General features: G+C 41.4%; 1 protein-coding gene across 7 annotated transcripts in view; it reads left to right on the top strand.

Moving 5' to 3' along the window:
- The window catches only part of APPBP2 (amyloid beta precursor protein binding protein 2), an 80,902-nt gene that overhangs the window by 23,485 nt on the left and 37,424 nt on the right, over positions 1-19,993 (top strand). For 2 of the 7 annotated variants that reach the window (XR_012425553.1, XM_005583897.4), the window contains exon 3: positions 5,881-6,032. The exons of 1 other annotated variant lie outside the window; for it this stretch is intronic. Coding sequence is in view for 5 of the 6 variants with exons in the window: in XM_005583897.4 (XP_005583954.1) it covers positions 5,881-6,032 (152 nt within the window). In the remaining variant the exon portion in view is untranslated. Of the gene's footprint in view, positions 1-2,776; positions 2,878-4,074; positions 4,104-5,219; positions 5,503-5,880; positions 6,033-19,993 lie in introns of all 7 variants that reach the window. 4 more of the 7 variants (XM_074019073.1, XM_045375122.3, XM_074019072.1 and 1 more) reach the window with 4 other exon arrangements.

The raw sequence follows: 19,993 nt of genomic DNA, 5'->3' as shown, positions 1-19,993 counted from the left end.
TGCCACAGCCTCCCGAGTAGCTGGGACTACTGGCGCCCGCCAGCACACCCGGCTAATTTTTTGTATTTTTAGTAGAGACGGGGTTTCACCGTGTTAGCCAGGGTGGTCTCGATATTCTGACCTCGTGATCCTCCCGCCTCGGCCTCCCAAAGTGCTGGGATTACAGGCGTGAGCCACTGCGCCCGGCCTGGTAATTCTATTTTTATTTGTTTATTTTTTAAGACACTTAGTTTCACTATGCTGTACAGGCTGCCTTCGAACTCCTGGGCTCAAGGGATCCTCTTTCTCAGCCTCCCTGCCAGCTGGGACTACAGGCGCTATGCCACTGCACCCAACTCCTATTTCCAGTTTTTTTGAGGAACTGTCATACTGTTTTCCATACTTTTTTTTTTTTTTGGAGACAGGGTCTTGCTCTGTTGCCTAGGTTGGAGTTCAGTGGCATGTTCGTAGCTCACTGCAAACTGAAACTCTCCTTGGCTCAAAGCCATCCTCCCACCTCAGCCTCCTGAGTAGCTGGGACTATAGGCACATGCTACCACACCCAACTAACTTTTTTTATTTTTAGTAGAGACGAGGTCTCACTATGTTGCCCAGGCTGGTCTTGAACTCCTGGACTCAAGTGATCCCCTTGCCTCAGTCTTCCAAAGTGCTGGAACATAAATTCATTTTTAAGTTACTTGTTTTTTAAAATTCCACTACACCTCTTGTTAATGCATGAAGTTATGTTTATTTTTGACTAATTTCTTATATAGTTTAGAAATTATTTCATAAATATGATTGTATCAGAAAATTTAGAGTGGATAAAATAATTTTGCCTCATAAGTGTAGTACCAATATAAATCTATAACATTGTTTCATTGAGAAATTGTCTCAATTAGTTTTTCCATATACCTGGTATTATTTCACTATGAATTATATTTATTTGCAGTTGCTACCAGAACCCCTGTCTTACCTGTTTCCAGTCACTACTTCCCCTCCCCTAGGGTAACCACTAGATTAATTTTATGTGTTTTAGAACATATTACATAAAATATACAGTTTGTGCCCTTTTGTGTCTGGCTTTTTTTTTCTCCAGTATTGTTTTATGAGAATCACCTATGTTACGTGCAAATACAGTGTGTTCATTCTCGTTGCTGTATATATATGGTGTTTTATTACATCAAAATAGTATTCATTCTATTATTGATGAACATTTGGGCTGCTTCCAGTTTTTAGCTATTATAACTCATGCTGCCCTGAACATTCTTGTAAATGTTTTTTGGTGAACATATGTATACATATCTATTAGATATATACCTAGAATTAGAATTTGAAAGCAATTTAAGACAACTCAAGGAGTCTTTGCCAGCATCATAGAGAATATAGTAAAAATATTGTGGCACTAATTGTACAACCCAAACAGAAGCTTGGCGACAAAAAGAAGATCATTTGTTCTGCCTCCTCCTATCACTTTTGGAAAGTTAACACTTTGACAGTTTAGCTTTTTGAGTTCAAGAAAGGGAGATTGAATTCATCTTCCTGTTGTAAGTATCATCATGTAGTAGTATTAGCTACAGATCTGGCTTTTCATTGTACTTGCTGTTTTGTGGTTTTTTTTTTTTTTTTTTTTGGAGGCAGGGTCTCTCTTCCATCACTCAGCCTGGAGTGCAGTGGCAAGATCATGGCCCACTGTAGCCTCGACTTCCAGGGCTGAGGTAATTCTCCCACCTCGGCCTCCCAAGTAGCTGGGAATACAGGCATGTGCCACCACACCTGGCTAATTTTCTTGTATTTTTAGTAGAGACGGGGTTTTGCCATGTTGCCCATGCTGGTCTCAAACTCCTGAGCTCAAGCCGTCCACCTGCCTTGGCCTCCCAGAGTGCTGGGATTACAGGTGTAAGCCACCGTGCCTGGCCTGCTTGCTGTTCTGTTTAGTGTTCTTCCCTAAGTTTAACTGCCATTAAGTTTTCAGGGGTACATAGTAGGTGCATTTATTTATGGGTTAAGATACTTTGATACAAGCATGCGATGTGTAATAATCACATCAACATAAATGAGGTGTCCATCACCTCAAGCATTTATCCTTTGTGTTACAGACAATCCAGTTACATTCTTTCAGTTATTAAAATGTAGAACTAGGCCGGGCGCGGTGGCTCAAGCCTGTAATCCCAGCACTTTGGGAGGCCGAGATGGGCGGATCACGAGGTCAGGAGATCGAGAGACGATCCCAGCTAACACGGTGAAACCCCGTCTCTGCTAAAAAATACAAAAAAATAGCCGGGCGAGGTGGCGGGCGCCTGTAGTCCCAGCTACTCGGGAGGCTGAGGCAGGAGAATGGCGTAAACCCGGGAGGCGGAGCTTGCAGTGAGCTGAGATCCGGCCACTGCACTCTAGCCTGAGTGACAGAGCAAGACTCCGTCTCAAAAAAAAGAAAAAAAAAAAAAAAAAAAAAAGTAGAACTAAATTATTTCTGACTATAATCCTGTTGTGTTAGCAAATAATAGGCTTTATTCATTCTTCTTTTTTTTTGTACCCATTAACCATCTTCATTTGCCCCCCTCTCCCAGTTACCCTTCCCAGCCTCTGGTAACCATCCTCCTTCTCTCTATATCCATGAATGCAATTATTTTAATTTGTAGCTCCCACAAATAAGTGACTACATGCAAAGTTGTTCTTTCCTTGGCTGGCTTATTTTACTTACCATACAGTTCCATCCATGTTGTTGCAAATGGCAGGATCTCATTCTTTTTTTATGGCTAAATAGTACACCATTGTGTATATGTATCACATTTTCCAGATGCTGTTTTAGATGCTGGGGCCATAGCAGTGAGTAGGATCTACAACGTCCCTTCCTCATGGAGTTTGTATTTTCGAGAGGGATGATAAGATAATAAACAAGTAAGTCGGCTGGGCGTGGTGGCTCACACCTGTAATCCCAGCACTTTGGGAGGCCAAGGTGGGTGGATCACCTGAGGTCAGGAGTTCCAGACCAGCCTGGCCAACCTGGTGAAACCTCATTTCTACTAAAAATATAAAAATTTAGGCCAGACACGGTGGCTCACGCCTGTAATCCCAGCACTTTGGGAGGCTGAGGTGGGTGGATCACCTGAGGTCGGGAGTTCGAGATCAGCCTGACCAACATGGAGAAACCCCGTCTCTACTAAAAATACAAAAATAGCCGGGCGTGGTGGCACATGCCTGTACTATCAGCTACTCAGGAGGCTGGGGCAGGAGAATCGCTTGAGCCCGGGAGGCAGAGGTTGCAGTGAGCCAAGATCGCGCCATTGCACTCCAGCCTGGGCAACAAGAGCAAAACTCTGTCTCAAAAAAAAAAAAGGCCGGGTGCGGTGGCTCAAGCTTGTAATCCCAGCACTTTGGGAGGCCGAGACGGGCGGATCACGAGGTCAGGAGATCGAGACCATCCTGGCTAACACAGTGAAACCCCGTCTCTACTAAAAAATACAAAAAACTAGCCGGGCGAGGTGGCGGGCGCCTGTAGTCCCAGCTACTCCGGAGGCTGAGGCAGGAGAATGGCGTAAACCCGGGAGGCGGAGCTTGCAGTGAGCTGAGATCCGGCCACTGCACTCCACCCTGCGCGACAGAGCCAGACTCCGTCTCAAAAAAAAAAAAAAAAAAAATTACCTGGGCATGGTGGCGGATGCCTGTAATCCCAGTTACTTGGGAGTCTGAGGCAGGAGAATCGCTTGAACCCAGGAGGCCGAGGTTGCAGTGAGCCGAGATCGCGCCATTGCATTCCAACCTGGGTGACAGAGTGAGACTCCATCTCAAAATAAATAAATAAATAAACAAGTAAGTAAATAGCATGATTTCAGTGTTCAGGGGTAACTTTGAAATGTGGCCTGTGTACTAAGACTATAGAGAAACTTCTTGATTAGTTGATTAAAGTTAGTCTGTAAAAAAAAAAAAAATCTAATAAATAAGAACTTCTCATTTTGGTAAAAGAAGACTAGAAAAACTTTTAAAAACATTCCTTACTCTAAAGAAAGGATAACTTTGGGGGTTTGAATCTCTCTAGGTAGTTTTAAACATGGCTGTTGTAAAGATTTAGTGGAATACCTCTTTTTCATCTCTTAGGTTATCTTTCACCAAATCCAAATCTTTTGGTAAGTGTTTTATGTATTTGTGAAACTAAAAGCATGTAATTTGACCTTTTTTTCCTTTATCCAAAGCAGTGACTCTGTTATTTACAATTTTGTTTAAAAGGTTTTTTTCTATTGAAATGTAATTCACACACCATAAAAATCACCATTTTAAATTCTACCACTCAACTATTACAAGATTTTGCAACCATCACCACTGTCTAATTTTAGAAAATTTGGTCACCACAAAAAGAAATCATTAACAGTCACTCCATTTCCTCTTACCCTGGCTGACCATTTCCTCAGTTAACAGTACCTATTTCCTCAGTTTCTAGCTGACCATTAATCTACTTTCTGTCTGTATGGATTTGCCTAGTCTAGATATTTTATATAAATTGAGTCTTATACTGTATGGTCTTTTGTGACTGACACTTTCACTTAGCATAATGTTTTTAAGGTTCATTCATGTTTTGCTTGCATCAGTACTACTTTCCTTTTTAATGGCTGAATAATTTTCCATTGTACGGATAATACTACATTTTGCTTATCCATTCATCTGTTGATGAACATTTGAGTTGTTTCCACCTTTTGGCTATTATGAATAATGCTGCTGTGAATGTGGTTGGGCAATATTTTGTGTGTGTGTTTATATAGTCTCAATTCTCTTGCGTATATACTCAATTCTCTTGAGTATATAATATGGTAACCCTATGTTTAACTTTTTGGGGAACCGCTAAACTGCTTTTCACAGCAGACGTATCATTTTATATTCCCACCACCAATGTATGAGGATTCCCATTTTTTCACCTCATGACAACACTTCAAAAAAAATTATAGTAGCGTGCAGTGATGGGCGTCCATAGTCCCGGCTACTCTGGAGGCTGAAGCAGGAGGATCTTAATTGAGACCAGTTCAAGGCTACAGTGAGCTATGATCATGCCATTTCTCTCCAGCACGGGTGACAGAGCAGGACCTTGTCTCTAAAACATAAATTCAATAAATAAATAAATGCATATTTAAAAAAATTATATTGGGTATAAAGGGGTATCTCATTATGATTTTGGTTTGCATTTCCCTGATCATTAATGATGTTGAGCTTCTTATTTCATATTTATTGGCATTTGTATATCTTTTGTGGAGAAACATCTGTTCATATCAGCTGGGCGCGGTAGCTCACGCCTGTAATCCCAGCACTTTGGGAGACTGATGCGGGTGGATCACGAGGTCAAGAGATTGAGACCATCCTGGCTAACACGGTGAAACCCCGTCTCTACTAAAAATACAAAAAATTAGCTGGGCATGGTGGCCCGCGCCTGTAGTCCCAGCTACTCGGGAGGCTGAGGCAGGAGAATCGCTTGAACCAGGGAGGCAGAGGTTGCAATGAGCCAAGACCACACCACCGCACTCCAGCCTGGATGACAAAGTGAGACTCCATCTCAAAAAAAAAAGAAAAGAAATCTCTCTTCTATCTTCATTGCCTTTTAAAAATTGGGTTATGTACCTTTTTATTGTGAATTATAATTTGGTTTTTAAAGCCGATTTTAAAAGTTAACTTCATCCTTCTTTGTCATCAAGTTACACATTGCGTACTTTTCCTTAATGTTGTAGGATCACTCAGTTATCCACTGCGTGTTAGGCTAAATTTTGAATTATGGCCTCATAATTGATAAGGCAAAATGCTTTTTATCTTATTCCATCCTGGAAAATAATGATGCTATTATTTAAAAGAGAAGCAGTTAGCACTTTCTAAAAGGAAAAAAATAAATTACCTTTATAAAATAATGGTTTTCTTTTCTTACAGACATTTGCTTCATCATTGTTTTCAGGCTTTGATGGATCATGGTGTTAAAGTTGCTTCAGTCTTGGCCTACTCATTCAGTAGGCGGTGCTCTTATATAGCAGAATCAGATGCTGCAGTAAAGGAAAAAGCCATTCAGGTTGGCTTTGTTTTAGGTAAGTAATAGTAAAACAGAAGTATTTTGTCGTGTGATGGACTCAGAATTAAACCTGCTAACAAAGAATTATTCCAGGACTTTCCCAAAGTCTACATAAGAAGGTTATGAGAAGAACATCAGAACCACTTAACCCTGTGCCAAAGCATTATACTATACATTTAAGTAGTATCTTTCTAAATCCTTACGACATTCCAACGAAGTGATTGTATTAATAGCATTTTACAAATGAGGAAACAGACTCAGAAAAGTTGAGCAACTGGCTCAAGTCACATAGCTAGTAGTAGAGCTAAGTTTAGATTCCTGTGTCTCTGTGATTCTATAATACATGTTTTTCTACCAGCCTCTTTCACCTGCTTACTGTAGGCTGTGGCAGGGAACTTCATCCTTTTGGAGCCTCAGTTTTCCCATCTCTAAAATGAGGGTTATTCTGTATTTCCTCGTGGGGATGTTATGAGGATAGTGAAAACAAATGTAAAAGGAACATAGTAAGATCTTAAAAATATGTGATAGGGCCGGGCATGGTGGCTCATTCCTGTAATTCCTAGCACTCTGGGTTACTGAGATGGGCGGATCACTGTCAGTAGTTCGAGACCAGCCTGGCCAACATGGCGAAATCCTGTCTTTGCTACAAATACAAAAATTAGCCGAGTGTGGTGATGCATGCCAGTAAATCCCAGCTACTTGGGAGGATGAGGCATGAGAATTGCTTGAACTGCACTCCAGCCGGGGTGACAGGGAGACTCTGTCTCAGGGAAAAAAAAAAAAAAAAAAAAAAAAGCCTGGGCATGGTGGCTCTCACCTGTAATTCTAGCACTTTAGAAGGCTGAGGTAGCAGTATCACTTGAGCCCAGGAGTTCAAGACCAGCCTGGGCAACATAGCAAAACCTCATCTCTCAAAAAATTTTTTAAAAATAATGATAAATATAAAAGTAGTTAGAAAAATGTTTTGTGTGCTATACATGTAGAAAAATATTGTTTAATGTATGTATAATATTTTATATGGTTTTCACAAATCTGTATAGATAAGTGTGTTTCAGGCAATTTCTTATTAAAGTTTTTGCTACTTTTTTTTGTTTATTTTGTTTTTTTATTTTATTTTGAAACAAGGTCTCTGTCACCCAGGCTAGAGGGCAATGGCACAATTGTATTAGTCTGTTTTCATGCTGCCATTAAAAACATACCCGAGACTGGGTAATTTATAAAGCAAAAAGAGGTTTAATGAACTCGTAGTTCCACATGACTGGGGAACGCTTCACAATCATGGCAGAAGGTGAAAGGCATGTCTTACATGGTGGCAGACAAGAGAGAATGAGAGCCAAGAGAAAGGGGAAACACCTTATAAAACCATCAACTCTCATGAGACTTGTTCACTAGCATGAAAACACTATGGGGGAACTGGCTGGCCCCATGCTTCAGTTGTCTTTCACCAGGTCCCTCCCACAACACATGGGAATTATGGGAACTATAATTCAGGGTGAGATTTGAGTGGGGACATAGCCAAATCATATCATTCCGCCCCTGGCCCCTCCCAAATCTCATGTCGTCACATTTCAACACCAATCATACCTTCCCAACAGTCCTACAAGGTCTTATTTCAGCATTAACTCAAAGGTCCACAGTCCAGAGTCTCATCTGAGACCAGGCAAGTCCCTTTTGCCTGTGAATGTGTAAAATCAAAAGCAAGTTAGTTATTTCCTAGATACAGTGAGGGTACTTGCATTGGATAAATACAACCATTCCAAATGGAAGAAATTGGCCAAAATGAAGGAGCTAAAGGCCCCATGCAAGTCTGGAATCCAGCAGAGCAGTCAGATCATAAAGCTCCAAAATGATCTTTTCTGATTCCATGTCTCACATCCAGGTCATGCTGATGCAAGAGGTGAGTTCCCATGGTCTTGGACAGCTCCACTCCTGTGGCTTTGCAGGGTACAGCCTCCCTCCTAGCAGCTTTCACAGACTGGCGTTGAGTGTCTGTGGCTTCTTCAGGCACACAGTGCAAGCTTTCGGTGTATCTACCATTCTGTAGTCTGGAGCACAGTGGCCCTCTTCTCATAGCTCCACTAGGCAGTGCTCCAGTGGGCACTCTGTGTAAGGGCCTCAACCCAGTATTTCCCTTCCACACTGCCCTAGCAGAGGTTTTTCGTGAGGGCCCCACCCTGCAGCAGACTTCTGCCTGGACATCCAGGCATTTCCATACATTCTGAAATCTAGGCAGAGGTTCCCAAATCTCAGTTCTTGATTTCTGGGTACCCACAGGCTCAACACCACGTGGGAGCTGCTAAGGCTTGGGACTTGCCGCCGCTGAAGCTATTGTCTGAGCCGTACCTTGGTCCCTTTTAGCTATGGGTAGAGCAGCTGGGATACGGGTTGAAGTCCCTAGTCTGCACACAACAGGGGGGCCCTGGGCTCAGCCCACAAAACCATTTTTTCCTCATAGACCTCTGGGCCTGTGATGTGAGGGGCTGCCACAAAGTTCTCTGAAATGCCCTGGAAACATTTTCTCCATTGTCTTGGAGATTAACATTCATCTCCTCATTACTTATGCAAATTTCTGCAGCTGGCTTGCAATTCTCCCAAAATGGGTTTTTCTTTTCTATCACATCCTGAGGCTGCAAATTTTCCAAACCTTGATGCTCTTTTTTTCTTTTAAAACTGAATGCCGACTGGGTGCGGTGGCTCATGCCTCTAATCCAAGCACTTTGGGAGGCCAAGGCAGGTGGATTGCTTGATATCAGGAGTTTGAGACCAGCCTGGCCAACATGGTGAAACCCCATCTCTACTAAAACTACAAAAACTAGCCAGGCCTGGTGGTGGGCGCCTGTAATCCCAGCTACTTGAGAGCCTGAGGCAGGAGAATCACTTGAACCTGAAAGGCAGAGGCTGCAGTGAGCTGAGATTGCCCCACTGCACTGCTGAGATCACCCCACTGCACTCCAGCCTGGGTGACAAAGCAAGACTTCATCTCAAAAAATAAAAATAAAAAATAAAAATAAATAAAACAGTGCTTTTAACAGCACTCAAGTCACCTCTTAAATGCTTTGCTGCTTAGAATTTTCTTCTGCCAGGTACCCTAAATCATCTCCATCAAGTTCAAAGTTCCACACATCTCTGAGGCAGGGACAAAATGTCACCAGTCTCTTGGCTAAAACATAGTAAGAGTCACATTTACTTCAGTTCCCAACAAGTTCCTCATCTCCATCTGAGACCACCTCAGCCTGTATTTCACTGTCCATATCATTATCAGCATTTTGATCAAAGCCATTCAACAAGTCTCTGGGAAGTTCCAAACTTTTCCCACATTTTTCTGTCTTATTCTGAGCCCTCCAAACTGTTCCAAGCTTTACCTGTTACCCAGTTCCAAAGTCGCTTCCACATTTTCAGGTATCTTTATAGCAGCTCCCCACTCTGCTGGTGCTAATTTACTTTATTAGTTCATTTTCACGCTGCTGATAAAGACATACCTGAGACTGGATAATTTTTAAAGGAAAAGGAGGTTTAATGGACTCACGTGGCTAGGGAGGCCTCACAATCATGGTGGAAGGTAAAAGGCACATCTTACATGGTGGCAGGCAAATCAGAATGAGCCAAATGAAAGGGGAAATCCCTTATAAAACCATCAGATCTCATGAGACTTATTCACTACAACAAGAACAGTATTGGGGAGACCATCCCCATGATTCAGTTGTCTCCCACCTGGTCTCTCCCACAACACGTGGGAATTATGGGAGCTACAATTCAAGAGGAGGTTTGGGTGGGGACACAGAGGCAAACCATATCAACAGTCATAGCTCACTGTAACTTCAGACTTGGACTCGAGCAGTCTTTCTGCTTCAGTGTCCTGAGTAGCTAAGACAACAGTCATGTGTCACCTTATCCAGCTAACTTTTATTTTTGTTGAGACTAGATCTTGCTGTGTTGCCCAGGCTGTTCTTGAACTCCTGGGCTTAAGCATTCCTCCAAAACTACTGGAATTATAGACATGAGCCACTGCACTTGGCTCTTTTTTCTCTATTAAACAAATTTTTTTTGAAGTGACTGTAGATTCATAGGAAGTTGCAAAAGAGTACCCAGAGTTCTTTGAACCACTCCTCCAGCTTCCCCCAGTGGTCATGTATCATATAACTGTAGGGCAATATCAAAACCAAGAAATTGAAAAATGGTGTTATGCCATCAAGTAGTCTGCTGACCTTACTTAGTTTTCACCAGTTTTTACATGCACTCATTTGTGTGTGTATATGTCTGTGCAGTGGATTCCATGTAGAGTCATACAACTACCATCACTATCAAGCTATAGTACTGTTTGATCGCCACAAACTACTTTAGTTTTGGGTTTTTTGGTGGTGGTTTTCTGAGATGGAGTCTCGCTCTGTCACCCAGGCTGGAGTGCAGTGGCATAACTTTTGCTCAGTGCAACCTCCGCCTCCTGTGTTCAAGCGATTCTCCTTCCTCAGCCTCCCAAGTTGCTGGGATTACAGGCGTGCACCACCACCACACCCAACTAATTTTTGTGTTTTTAGTAGAGACGGGGTTTCACTGTGTTGGCCAGGCTGGTCTCAAACTCCTGACCTCAAGTGGTCCACCCACCTCTGCCACCAAAAGTGCTGGGATTACAGATGTGAGCCACTGCACCCAACCCTACTTTTGTTTTTAACTTCTCTCATTACTGTGTGCATGTGCCGTTTATGTGTTTTCTGTCTTAAAGCATACACACATGTGCATGTACATCCTTCCCAGCATATTTTAATAGTCATCTTTAATCTTTTCCTTTTTTTGGGGTGGGGGACAGGGTGTCACTCTGACGCCCAGACTGGAGTGCAGTGGCACAATCTCAGCTCACTGCAACCTCCACCTCCTGGGTTCAAGTGATTCTGCTACCTCAGCCTCGCAGGTGGCTGGGACTACAGGCATATGCCACCACACCCAGCTGATTTTTGTGTTTTTAGTAGAGCCAGGGTTTCATCGTGTTGGCCAGGCTGGTCTCGAATTCCTGACCTAAGGTGATCTGTCCACCTCAGTCTCCCAAAGTGCTGGGATTAACAGGCGTGAGGCACCATGCCTGGCCTGTTTAATCTTAGAATAATTATTTGTAGTACTCAAAGATAGGTTGCTGAAGGAACTTTAGAACATATATTTTTTGAAAAGGACCCTCAGCATTATTCTTGTTATTCTTATTATTATTATTTTAAGATGTGATCTCTCACTGTCACCCGGGCTGGAGTGCAGTAGTGCGATCTCAGCTCACTGCAGCCTCCACTTCCCAGGTTCAAGCCATTCTCCTGTCTCAGCCTCCTGAGTAGCTGGGATTACAGGCACCCACTACATGCCCAGCTAATTTTTTGTATTTTTAGTAGTGATGGGATTTCACTATGTTAGGCAGGCTGGTCTAGAACTCCTGACTTCCTGATCCACCCGCCTCAGTCTCCCAAAGTGCTGGGATTACAGGCATGAGCCACCATGCCTGGCCAGCATTTCTTTTTTAAATAGTCTTATGGAATGTCAGTAGCGATAAAGAATTGTCCAAAGAAAGTCTCTAAAAACTTGTGGTCTTGACTAATGTTAAGGATAGTTCTGTACGATCATGTAAAAATGTGTGTGTGTGAGAAATTTAGTATCAAAGAAGATGAAAGGAAGACTAGTGTTCATTGAGGTCCTCTGTCATCTCCACATCTACTTATGCCAATCTGGCCACTGTAATGACCCACATAGATACCTTGGAGAGAGAACCAAGTCCTGGCAAACTCATAGTTATCAGTCGTAATCCTAAAGTTACCCAGAGAGAGAAAAAAATCATACCAGAAGAGTTGTGCAGACATCACAATAAGTTTTAGAACATTGTTACCACCCCAAAAAGAAAACAGTACCCATTAGCAGTCCCTCCCATTTCTCTCCCACATGAAGCAAACATCATCCACTTTCTGTCTCTATAGATTTGCCTTTTCTGGACATTTTATACAAGTGGACTCTTGAAATACATGGTCTTTGTGACTGGCTTGTTTTATTTATCAGAATACTTCCAAAATCCATCCATGTTTTAGAGATAGAATTTAATACAAATAATATTTGTTGACCTCTGGGGGCAGGGTATAGCTGAACAAAAGGCAGCAGAAACTTCTGCAGACTTAAACATCCCTGTCTGACAGCTCTGAAGAGAGCAGTGGTTCTCCCAGCATGTAGTTTCAGCTCTGAGAACAGACAGACTGCCTTCTCAAGTGGTTCCCTGACTCCCATGTAGCCTAACTGGGAGACACCTACCAGTAGGGGCTGACTGACACCTCATACAGCCAGGTAACCCTCTGAGACGAAGCTTCCAAAGGAAGGATGAGGTAGCAATATTTGCTATTCTGCAACCTCCACTGGTGATAACCCAGGCAAACAGGGTCTGGAGTGGACCTCCAGTAAACTCCCAACAGACCTGCAGCTGAGGGACCTGACTATTAGAAGGAAAACTAACAAACAGAAAGGAATAGCATCAACATAAACAAAAAGGACATCCACACCAAAACCCCATCTGTAGGTCACCATCATCAAAGACCAAAGGTAGATAAAACCACAAAGATGGGGAGAAACCAGAGCAGAAAAGCTGAAAATTCTAAAAACGAGAACGCCTCTTCTCCTCCAAATGATCGCAGCTCCTCACCAGCAATGGAACAAAGCCAGACAGAGAATGACGACGACGAGTTGAGAGAGGTAGGCTTCAGAAGGTCAGTAATAACAGACTTCTCTAAGCTAAAGGAGGATGTTCAGACCTGTCGCAAGAAAGCTAAAAACTTTGAAAAAAGATTAGAATGGCTTACTAGAATAAACAGTGTAGAGAAGACCTTAAATGACCTGATGGAGCTGAAAACCATGGCATGAGAACTGCATGACACATTCAGTAGCCAATTCGATCAAGTGGAAGAAAGGGTATTAGTGATTGAAGATCAAATTAATGAACTAAGAAGAGAAGTATAGAGAAAAAAAGAGTGAAAAGAAACAACAAAGTCTCCAAGAAATATGGGACTATGTGAAAAGACCAAATTTACGTTTGATTGGTGTACCTGAAAGTGACGGGGAGAATGGAACTAAGCTGGAAAACATTCTTCAGGGTATTATCCAGGAAAACTTACCCAACATAGCAAGGCAGGCCAACTTTCAAATTCAGGAAATACAGAGAACACCACAAAGATATTCCTTGAGAAGAGCAACCCCAAGACACGTAATTGTCAGATTCACCAAGGTTGAAATGAAGGAAAAAATGTTAAGGGCAGCCAGAGAGAAAGGTCAGGTTACTCACAAAGGGAAGCCCATCAGCCTAACCATGTATCTCTTGGCCAAAACTCTACAAGCCAGAAGAGAGTGGGGGTCAATATTCAACATTCTTAAAAGAATTTTCAGCCCAGAATTTCATATCCAGTCAAACTAAGCTTTGTAAGTAAAGGAGAAATAAAATTCTTTACAGACAAGCAAATGCTGAGAGATTTTGTCACCACCAGGCCTGCCTTACAAGAGCTCCTGAAGGAAGCCCTAAACGTGGAAAGGAACAATCGGTACCAGCCACTGCAAAAACATGCCAAATCATAAAGACCATCGATGCTAAGAAGAAACTGCATCAACTAATGGGCAGAATAACCAGCTAACATCATAATGACAGGATCAAATTCACACATAACAATATTAACCTTAAATGTAAATGGGCTAAATGCCCCAGTTAAAAGATACAGACTGGCAAATTGGATAGAGTCAAGACCCATCAGTGTGCTGTATTCAGAAGACCCATCTCAGGTGCGGAGCCACACATAGGCTCAAAATAAAGGGATGGAGAAAGATCTACCAAGCAAATGGAAAGCAAAAATAAATAAAAGCAGGCGTTGAAATTCTGATAAAACAGACTTTAAACCAACAAAGATCAAAAGAGACAAGGCCATTACATAATGGTAAAGGGATCAATTCAACAAGCTAGACCGAACTAACCTAATATATATGCACCCAATACAGGAGCACCAGAGTCACAAAGCAAGTCCTTAGAGATCTACAAAGAGACTTGGACTCCCACACAATAATAATGGGAGACTTTAATACCCCGCTGCCAATATTAGACAGATCAACGAGACAGAAGGTTAGCAAGGATATCCAGGACTTGAACTCAGCTCTGCACCAAGCAGATCTAATAGACATCTACAGAACTCTCCACCCCAAATCAACAGAATATATTCTTCTCAGCACCACATTGTACTTATTCCAAAATTGACCACATAGTTGGAAGTAAAGCACTCCTCACCAAATGTAAAAGAACAGAAATCACAACAAACTGTCAGACCACAGTGCAGTCAAATTAGAACTCAGGATTAAGAAACTCACTCAAAACCGCACAACTACTTGGAAACTGAACAACCTGCTCCTGAATGACTACTGGGCAAATAACGCAATGAAGGCAGAAATAAAGATGTTCTTTGAAACCAATGAGAATAAACACACAACATACCAGAATCTCTGGGACACATTTAAAGCAGTGTGTAGAGGGAAATTTATAGCACTAAATGCCCACAAAAGAAAGCAGGAAAGATCTCAAATCAACAGCCTACCATCACAATTAAAAGAACTAGAGAAGCAAGAGCAAACAAATTCAAAAGCTAGCAGAAGGCAAGAAATAACTAAGATCAGATCAGAACTGAAGGAGATACACACGCACAAACCCTTCAAAAAATCAGTGAATCCAGGATCTGGCTTTTTGAAAAGATCAACAAAATTGATAGACCACTAACAAGACTAATGAAGAAAGAGAAGGATCAAATAGACACAATAAAAAATGATAAAGAGGATATCATCACCGATCCCACAGAAATGCAAACTACCATCAGAGAATACTGTAAACACCTCTAAGCAAATAAACTAGAAAATCTGGAAGAAATGGATAAGTGCCTGGACATATACAGCCTCCCAAGACTAAACCAGGAAGAAGTTGAATCTCTGAATAGACCAATAACAGGCTCTGAAATTGAGACAATAATTAGTAGCCTACCAACCAAAGAGAGTCCAGGACCAGACAGATTCACAGCCGAATTCTACCAGAGGTCCAAAGAGGAGCTGGTACCATTCCTTCTGAAACTTATCCAATCAATAGAAAAAGAGAGAACCCTCTCTAACTCATTTTATGAGGCCAGCATCATCCTGATACCAAAGCCTGGGAGAGATACAACAAAAAAAGAGAATTTTAGACTAATATCCCTGATGCACATCGATGCGAAAATCCTCAATAAAATACTGGCAAACCGAATCCAGCAGCACATCCAAAAGCTTATCCACCAAGATCAAGTTGGCTTCATCCCTGGGATGCAAGACTGGTTCACCATATGCAAATCAGTAAACATAGTCCATCACATAAACAGTACCAAAGACAAAAACCACATGATTATCTCAATAGATGCAGAAAAGGCCCTCAACAAATTTTAACAGCGCTTCATGCTAAAAACTCTCAATAAACTAGGTATTGATGGAACATATCTCAAAATAATAAGACCCACAGCCATTCATACTGAATGGGCCCAAACTGGAAGCATTCCCTTTGAAAACTGGCACAAGACAGGGATGCCGTCTCTCATCACTCCTATTCAACATGCTATTGGAAGTTCTGACCAGGGCAATCAGGCAAGAGAAAGAAAGAAAGGGTATTCAAATAGGAAAAGAGGAAGTCAAATTGTCCCTGTTTGCAGATAACATGATTGTATATTTAGAAAACCCCATCATCTCAGCCCAAAATCTCCTTAAGCTGATAAGCAACTTTGTTTACAAAGTCTCAGGATACAAAATCAATGTACAAAAATCACAAGCATTCCTGTACACCAATAACAGACAAACAGGGAGCCAAATAATGAGTAAACTCCCATTCATAATTGCTACAAAGAGAATAAAATACCTAGGAATCCATTACAAGGGATGTGAAGGACCTCTTCAAGGAGAACTACAAACTACTGGTTGAGGAAATAAAAGAGAACACAAACAAATGGAAGAACATTCCATGCTCATGGATAGGAAGAATCAATATTGTGAAAATGGCCATACTGCCCAAGGTAATTTATAGATTAAATGCCATCCCCATCAAGCTACCAATGACTTTCTTCACAGAATTGGAAGAAACTAAAGTTCATGTGGAATCAAAAAAGAGCCTGCATTGCCAAGACAGTCCTAAACAAAAAGAAGAAAGTTAGAGGCATCGTGCTACCTGACTTTATACTACAAGGCTGCGGTAACCAAAACAGCATTGTACTGGTACCAAAACAGAGAGATAGACCGATGGAACAGAATAGAGTCCTCAAAAATAACACCACACATCTACAATCATCTGATCTTTTACAAACCTGACAAAAACAAGAAATGGGGAAAGGATTCCTTGTTTAATAAATGGTGCTGGGAACACTGGCTAGCCATGTGTAGAAAGCTGAAACTGGATCCCTCCCTTACACCTTATACAAAAATTAATTCAAGATGGATTAAAGACTTAAATGTTAGACCTAAAACCATAAAAAACCCTACAAGTAAACCTAGGCATTACCATTCAGGACATAGGCATGGGCAAGGACTTCATGACTAAAACACCAAAAATAATGGCAGCAGAAGCCAGAATTGACAAATGGGATCTAATTAAACTAAAGAGCTTCTGCACAGCAAAATAAACTACCATCAAAGTGAACAGGCAACCTAAAGAATGGGAGAAAATTTTTGCCACCTACCATCTGACAAAGGGCTAATATCTAGAATCTACAAAGAACTTAAACAAGTTTACAAGAAAAAAATCAACCCCATCAAAAAGTGGGCAAAGGATATGAACAGACACTTCTCAAAAGAAGACATTTATGCAGCCAACAGACACACAACAAATGCTCATCATCACTGGTCATCAGAGAAATGCAAATCAAAACCACAATGAGATACCATCTCACACCAGTTAGAATGGCAATCATTAAAATGTCAGGAAACAACAGATGCTGAAGAGGATGTGGAGAAATAGGAACGTTTTTACACTGTTGGTGGGAGTGTAGACTGGTTCAACCGTTGTGGAAGACAGAGTGGCGATTCCTCAAGGATCTAGAACTAGAAATAGCATTTGACCCAGCAATCCCATTACTGGGTATATACCCAAAGGATTATAAATCATGCTGCTATAAAGACACATGCACACGTATGTTTATTGCGGCACTATTCATGATAGCAAGTACATGGAACCAACCCAGATGTCCATCAGTGATAGACTGGATTAAGAAAATGTGGCACATATACACCATGGAATACTATGCAGCCATAAAAAAGGATGAGTACCTGTCCTTTTTAGGGACATGGATGCAACTGGAAACTATCATTCTGAGCAAACTATTGCAAGGACAGAAAACCAAACACCACGTGTTCTCACTCATAGGTGGGAATTGAACAATGAGAACACTTGGACACAGGGCAGGGAATATCACACACCAGGGCCTGTTGTGGGGTAGGGGGATAGGGGAGGGATAGCGTTAGGAGAAATGCCTAATATAAATGATGAGTTAATGGGTGCAGCAAACCAACCTGGCACGTGTAACCTGCATGTTGTGCACATATACCATAGAACTTAGAGTATAATTTAAAAACTTTTTTTTAATCCTAAAAAGTAAAATTAAAAAATTGTTTTTTAGAAAGGACTGCATTATTAAGTAGGACTATCACCCTGACCAAGATCTTTTCTGACAGGCCACATCTTTATTGTGATGAGGCTATTCAAAGGGAAAACTAAACATTTTTTAACAGGCATATGTTTTTAAATGGTTTGAATTTATTTATTTCTTGTTTACAAGTGTTTAATTTGATGCTTATAATCAAGGAGCACATTTCTTAAAATTAAGTTTTTAATCGAAATAGTAACCTGGCCAGGCATGGTGGCTCACACCTGTAATCCCAGACTTTGGGAGGCAGAGGCGGACGGATCATCTGAGGTCAGGAGTTTGAGACCAGCCTGACCAACATGGAGAAACCCTGTCTCCACTAAAAATACAAAATTAGCTGGGCGTGGTAGCGCATGCCTGTAATCTCAGCTACTCAGGAGGCTGAGGTAGGAGAATCGCTTGAACCCAGGAGGTGGAGGTTGCGGTGAGCCTTGATCACACCATTGCACTCCAGCCTGGGCAACAAGAGCAAACCTCTGTCCCTAAAAAAAAGAAATAGTAACCTATCCTGCGGTTACTGGACTGATACTTCTTCTAATTATAGCAAATGTCCACTTCATTTTCAAGCACAAATGGTCATTGTAAGAAACTTTGACAGCTGCCACAATTGTGCTGTTGTCTTCTTTTTCATAACTCCTTTTGAAAACAAATAAGGATCTCATTCGTTTTGAACAGAGAAAATAAATTTAGTTCTGGATTTGACTTAGCTGAAACCCAGCTCTCTTGTAGTATTTTCCTTGAGTTTAGGTAAATTCTAGGGTCAATATTACAAGTTTTGATTTTATGCTCTAGAATAAACCTAAATTTTTAGGGATTTTGTCAAACTAAGAACCAAATGAAATTAAGTACATTGTATAAATGTTTTCCTTCTCAACAACATGTGGATGAAATAGATGTTATATGTGAATAGTTCATTTCACTAGGCTATAAAATCAGTTATCAAGATAAAAAAATAGTATTTATTTAGGAGACAGGGTCTCACTGTGTTACCCAGGGTAGTCTTGAACTCTTGGCCTCAAGGGCTCCTTCCACCTTGGCCTCCAAAAGTGCTGGAATTACAGGCATGAGCCACTGTATCTGGCCTAATACAGATCATTTTTAACCAGATATTAGAGAACTAAAAACGCAAAAAGGGAATAGTTGGTTATTATGGACAAAGCAGCTGTGAGAATTGGCTGCCATACCTATGGCTTGGGGAACCAAGGAAAGAGATTGGAATTATTAAAAATTATAATTTTTAATTATAATTATATAGTTGGAGGGGTTTGCCCCATGGAGCTAGGATGCTGCTAGACTGTTACTAGTGCCTTAGAGGTCTGAAAAGAGGGCCCTTGGGTCTAGGATCTAGACCTCTAGGAGGGGCAACCTGGATGTCTATTGCTGGTGTTTGATGGAGTGCTGTGAAACTGGTTTTGCAAGCATTGGAAAACTGCAAATGGTATTGACTATTATTTAATGGAATGAACTACTACCACCAAAGTAAAGAAGCAAACCCTGGGGTGTTTTTGTCAACAGGAACCTCACTAACAGATACAGGAAGGAGAGTGTCCTTTGCTCTTCCAGTCTTGCAGCCCTTTTCTCTAGTGCCTCCTATGGGCTGAGCCAAACAGGGAGCTAGCTAGCAAAAGAGAAATGTGGTTTGCAGAGTCCTTGTTCAGCATCCTCAAACAGACTCTAGTAGTGTGGGTTTGAAGCTGAGAGACAATATTCTAATAACCAGCACAATACACAATATGTTGGGATGATAAGTAGAATATTACTTAGTAGGAATATGAATAATAACCTCATTATTCTGCTCAACTTGGTGAGGAACCTAGAAAGATCTAAAGCACAGTTCTCTCCAGCTAATTAAAAAATTGCTTAATTACATGTAGCTTTAATTAAATATAAAACATGAGTCTGTGCAAAATATAATATTTTGTTGACTCAGACATTAATACTATTAAGACACCATATTTTTTGTGTGCCAAGAAAAAAAATGGAGCCAATTATTGTAATATACCATTCGTTTTATGACGTACTCTAATTTCAGAGTGTTGTTGTTGTTGTTGTTGTTTGAGACAGGGTCTGACTCTGTTGCCCAGGCTGGAGGGCAGTGGTGCGATCTCCGCTCACTGCAGTCTCTGCCTCCCAGGTTCAAGCCATTCTCCCACCCCAGCCTCCTGAGTAGCTGGGACTACAGGCACTTGCCACCACATCTGGCTTACTTTTGTTTCTTTTGTAGAGACAGGGTTTTGCCATGTTGCCCAGGCAGGTCTCAGATAATTTTAGATATTTTTTAATGTCCAAA

Source organism: Macaca fascicularis, chromosome 16 (genome assembly GCF_037993035.2).
Source record: "Macaca fascicularis isolate 582-1 chromosome 16, T2T-MFA8v1.1".
Taxonomy (NCBI): Eukaryota; Metazoa; Chordata; class Mammalia; order Primates; family Cercopithecidae; genus Macaca; species Macaca fascicularis.
This window is presented reverse-complemented; position numbering and strand designations above follow the sequence as displayed.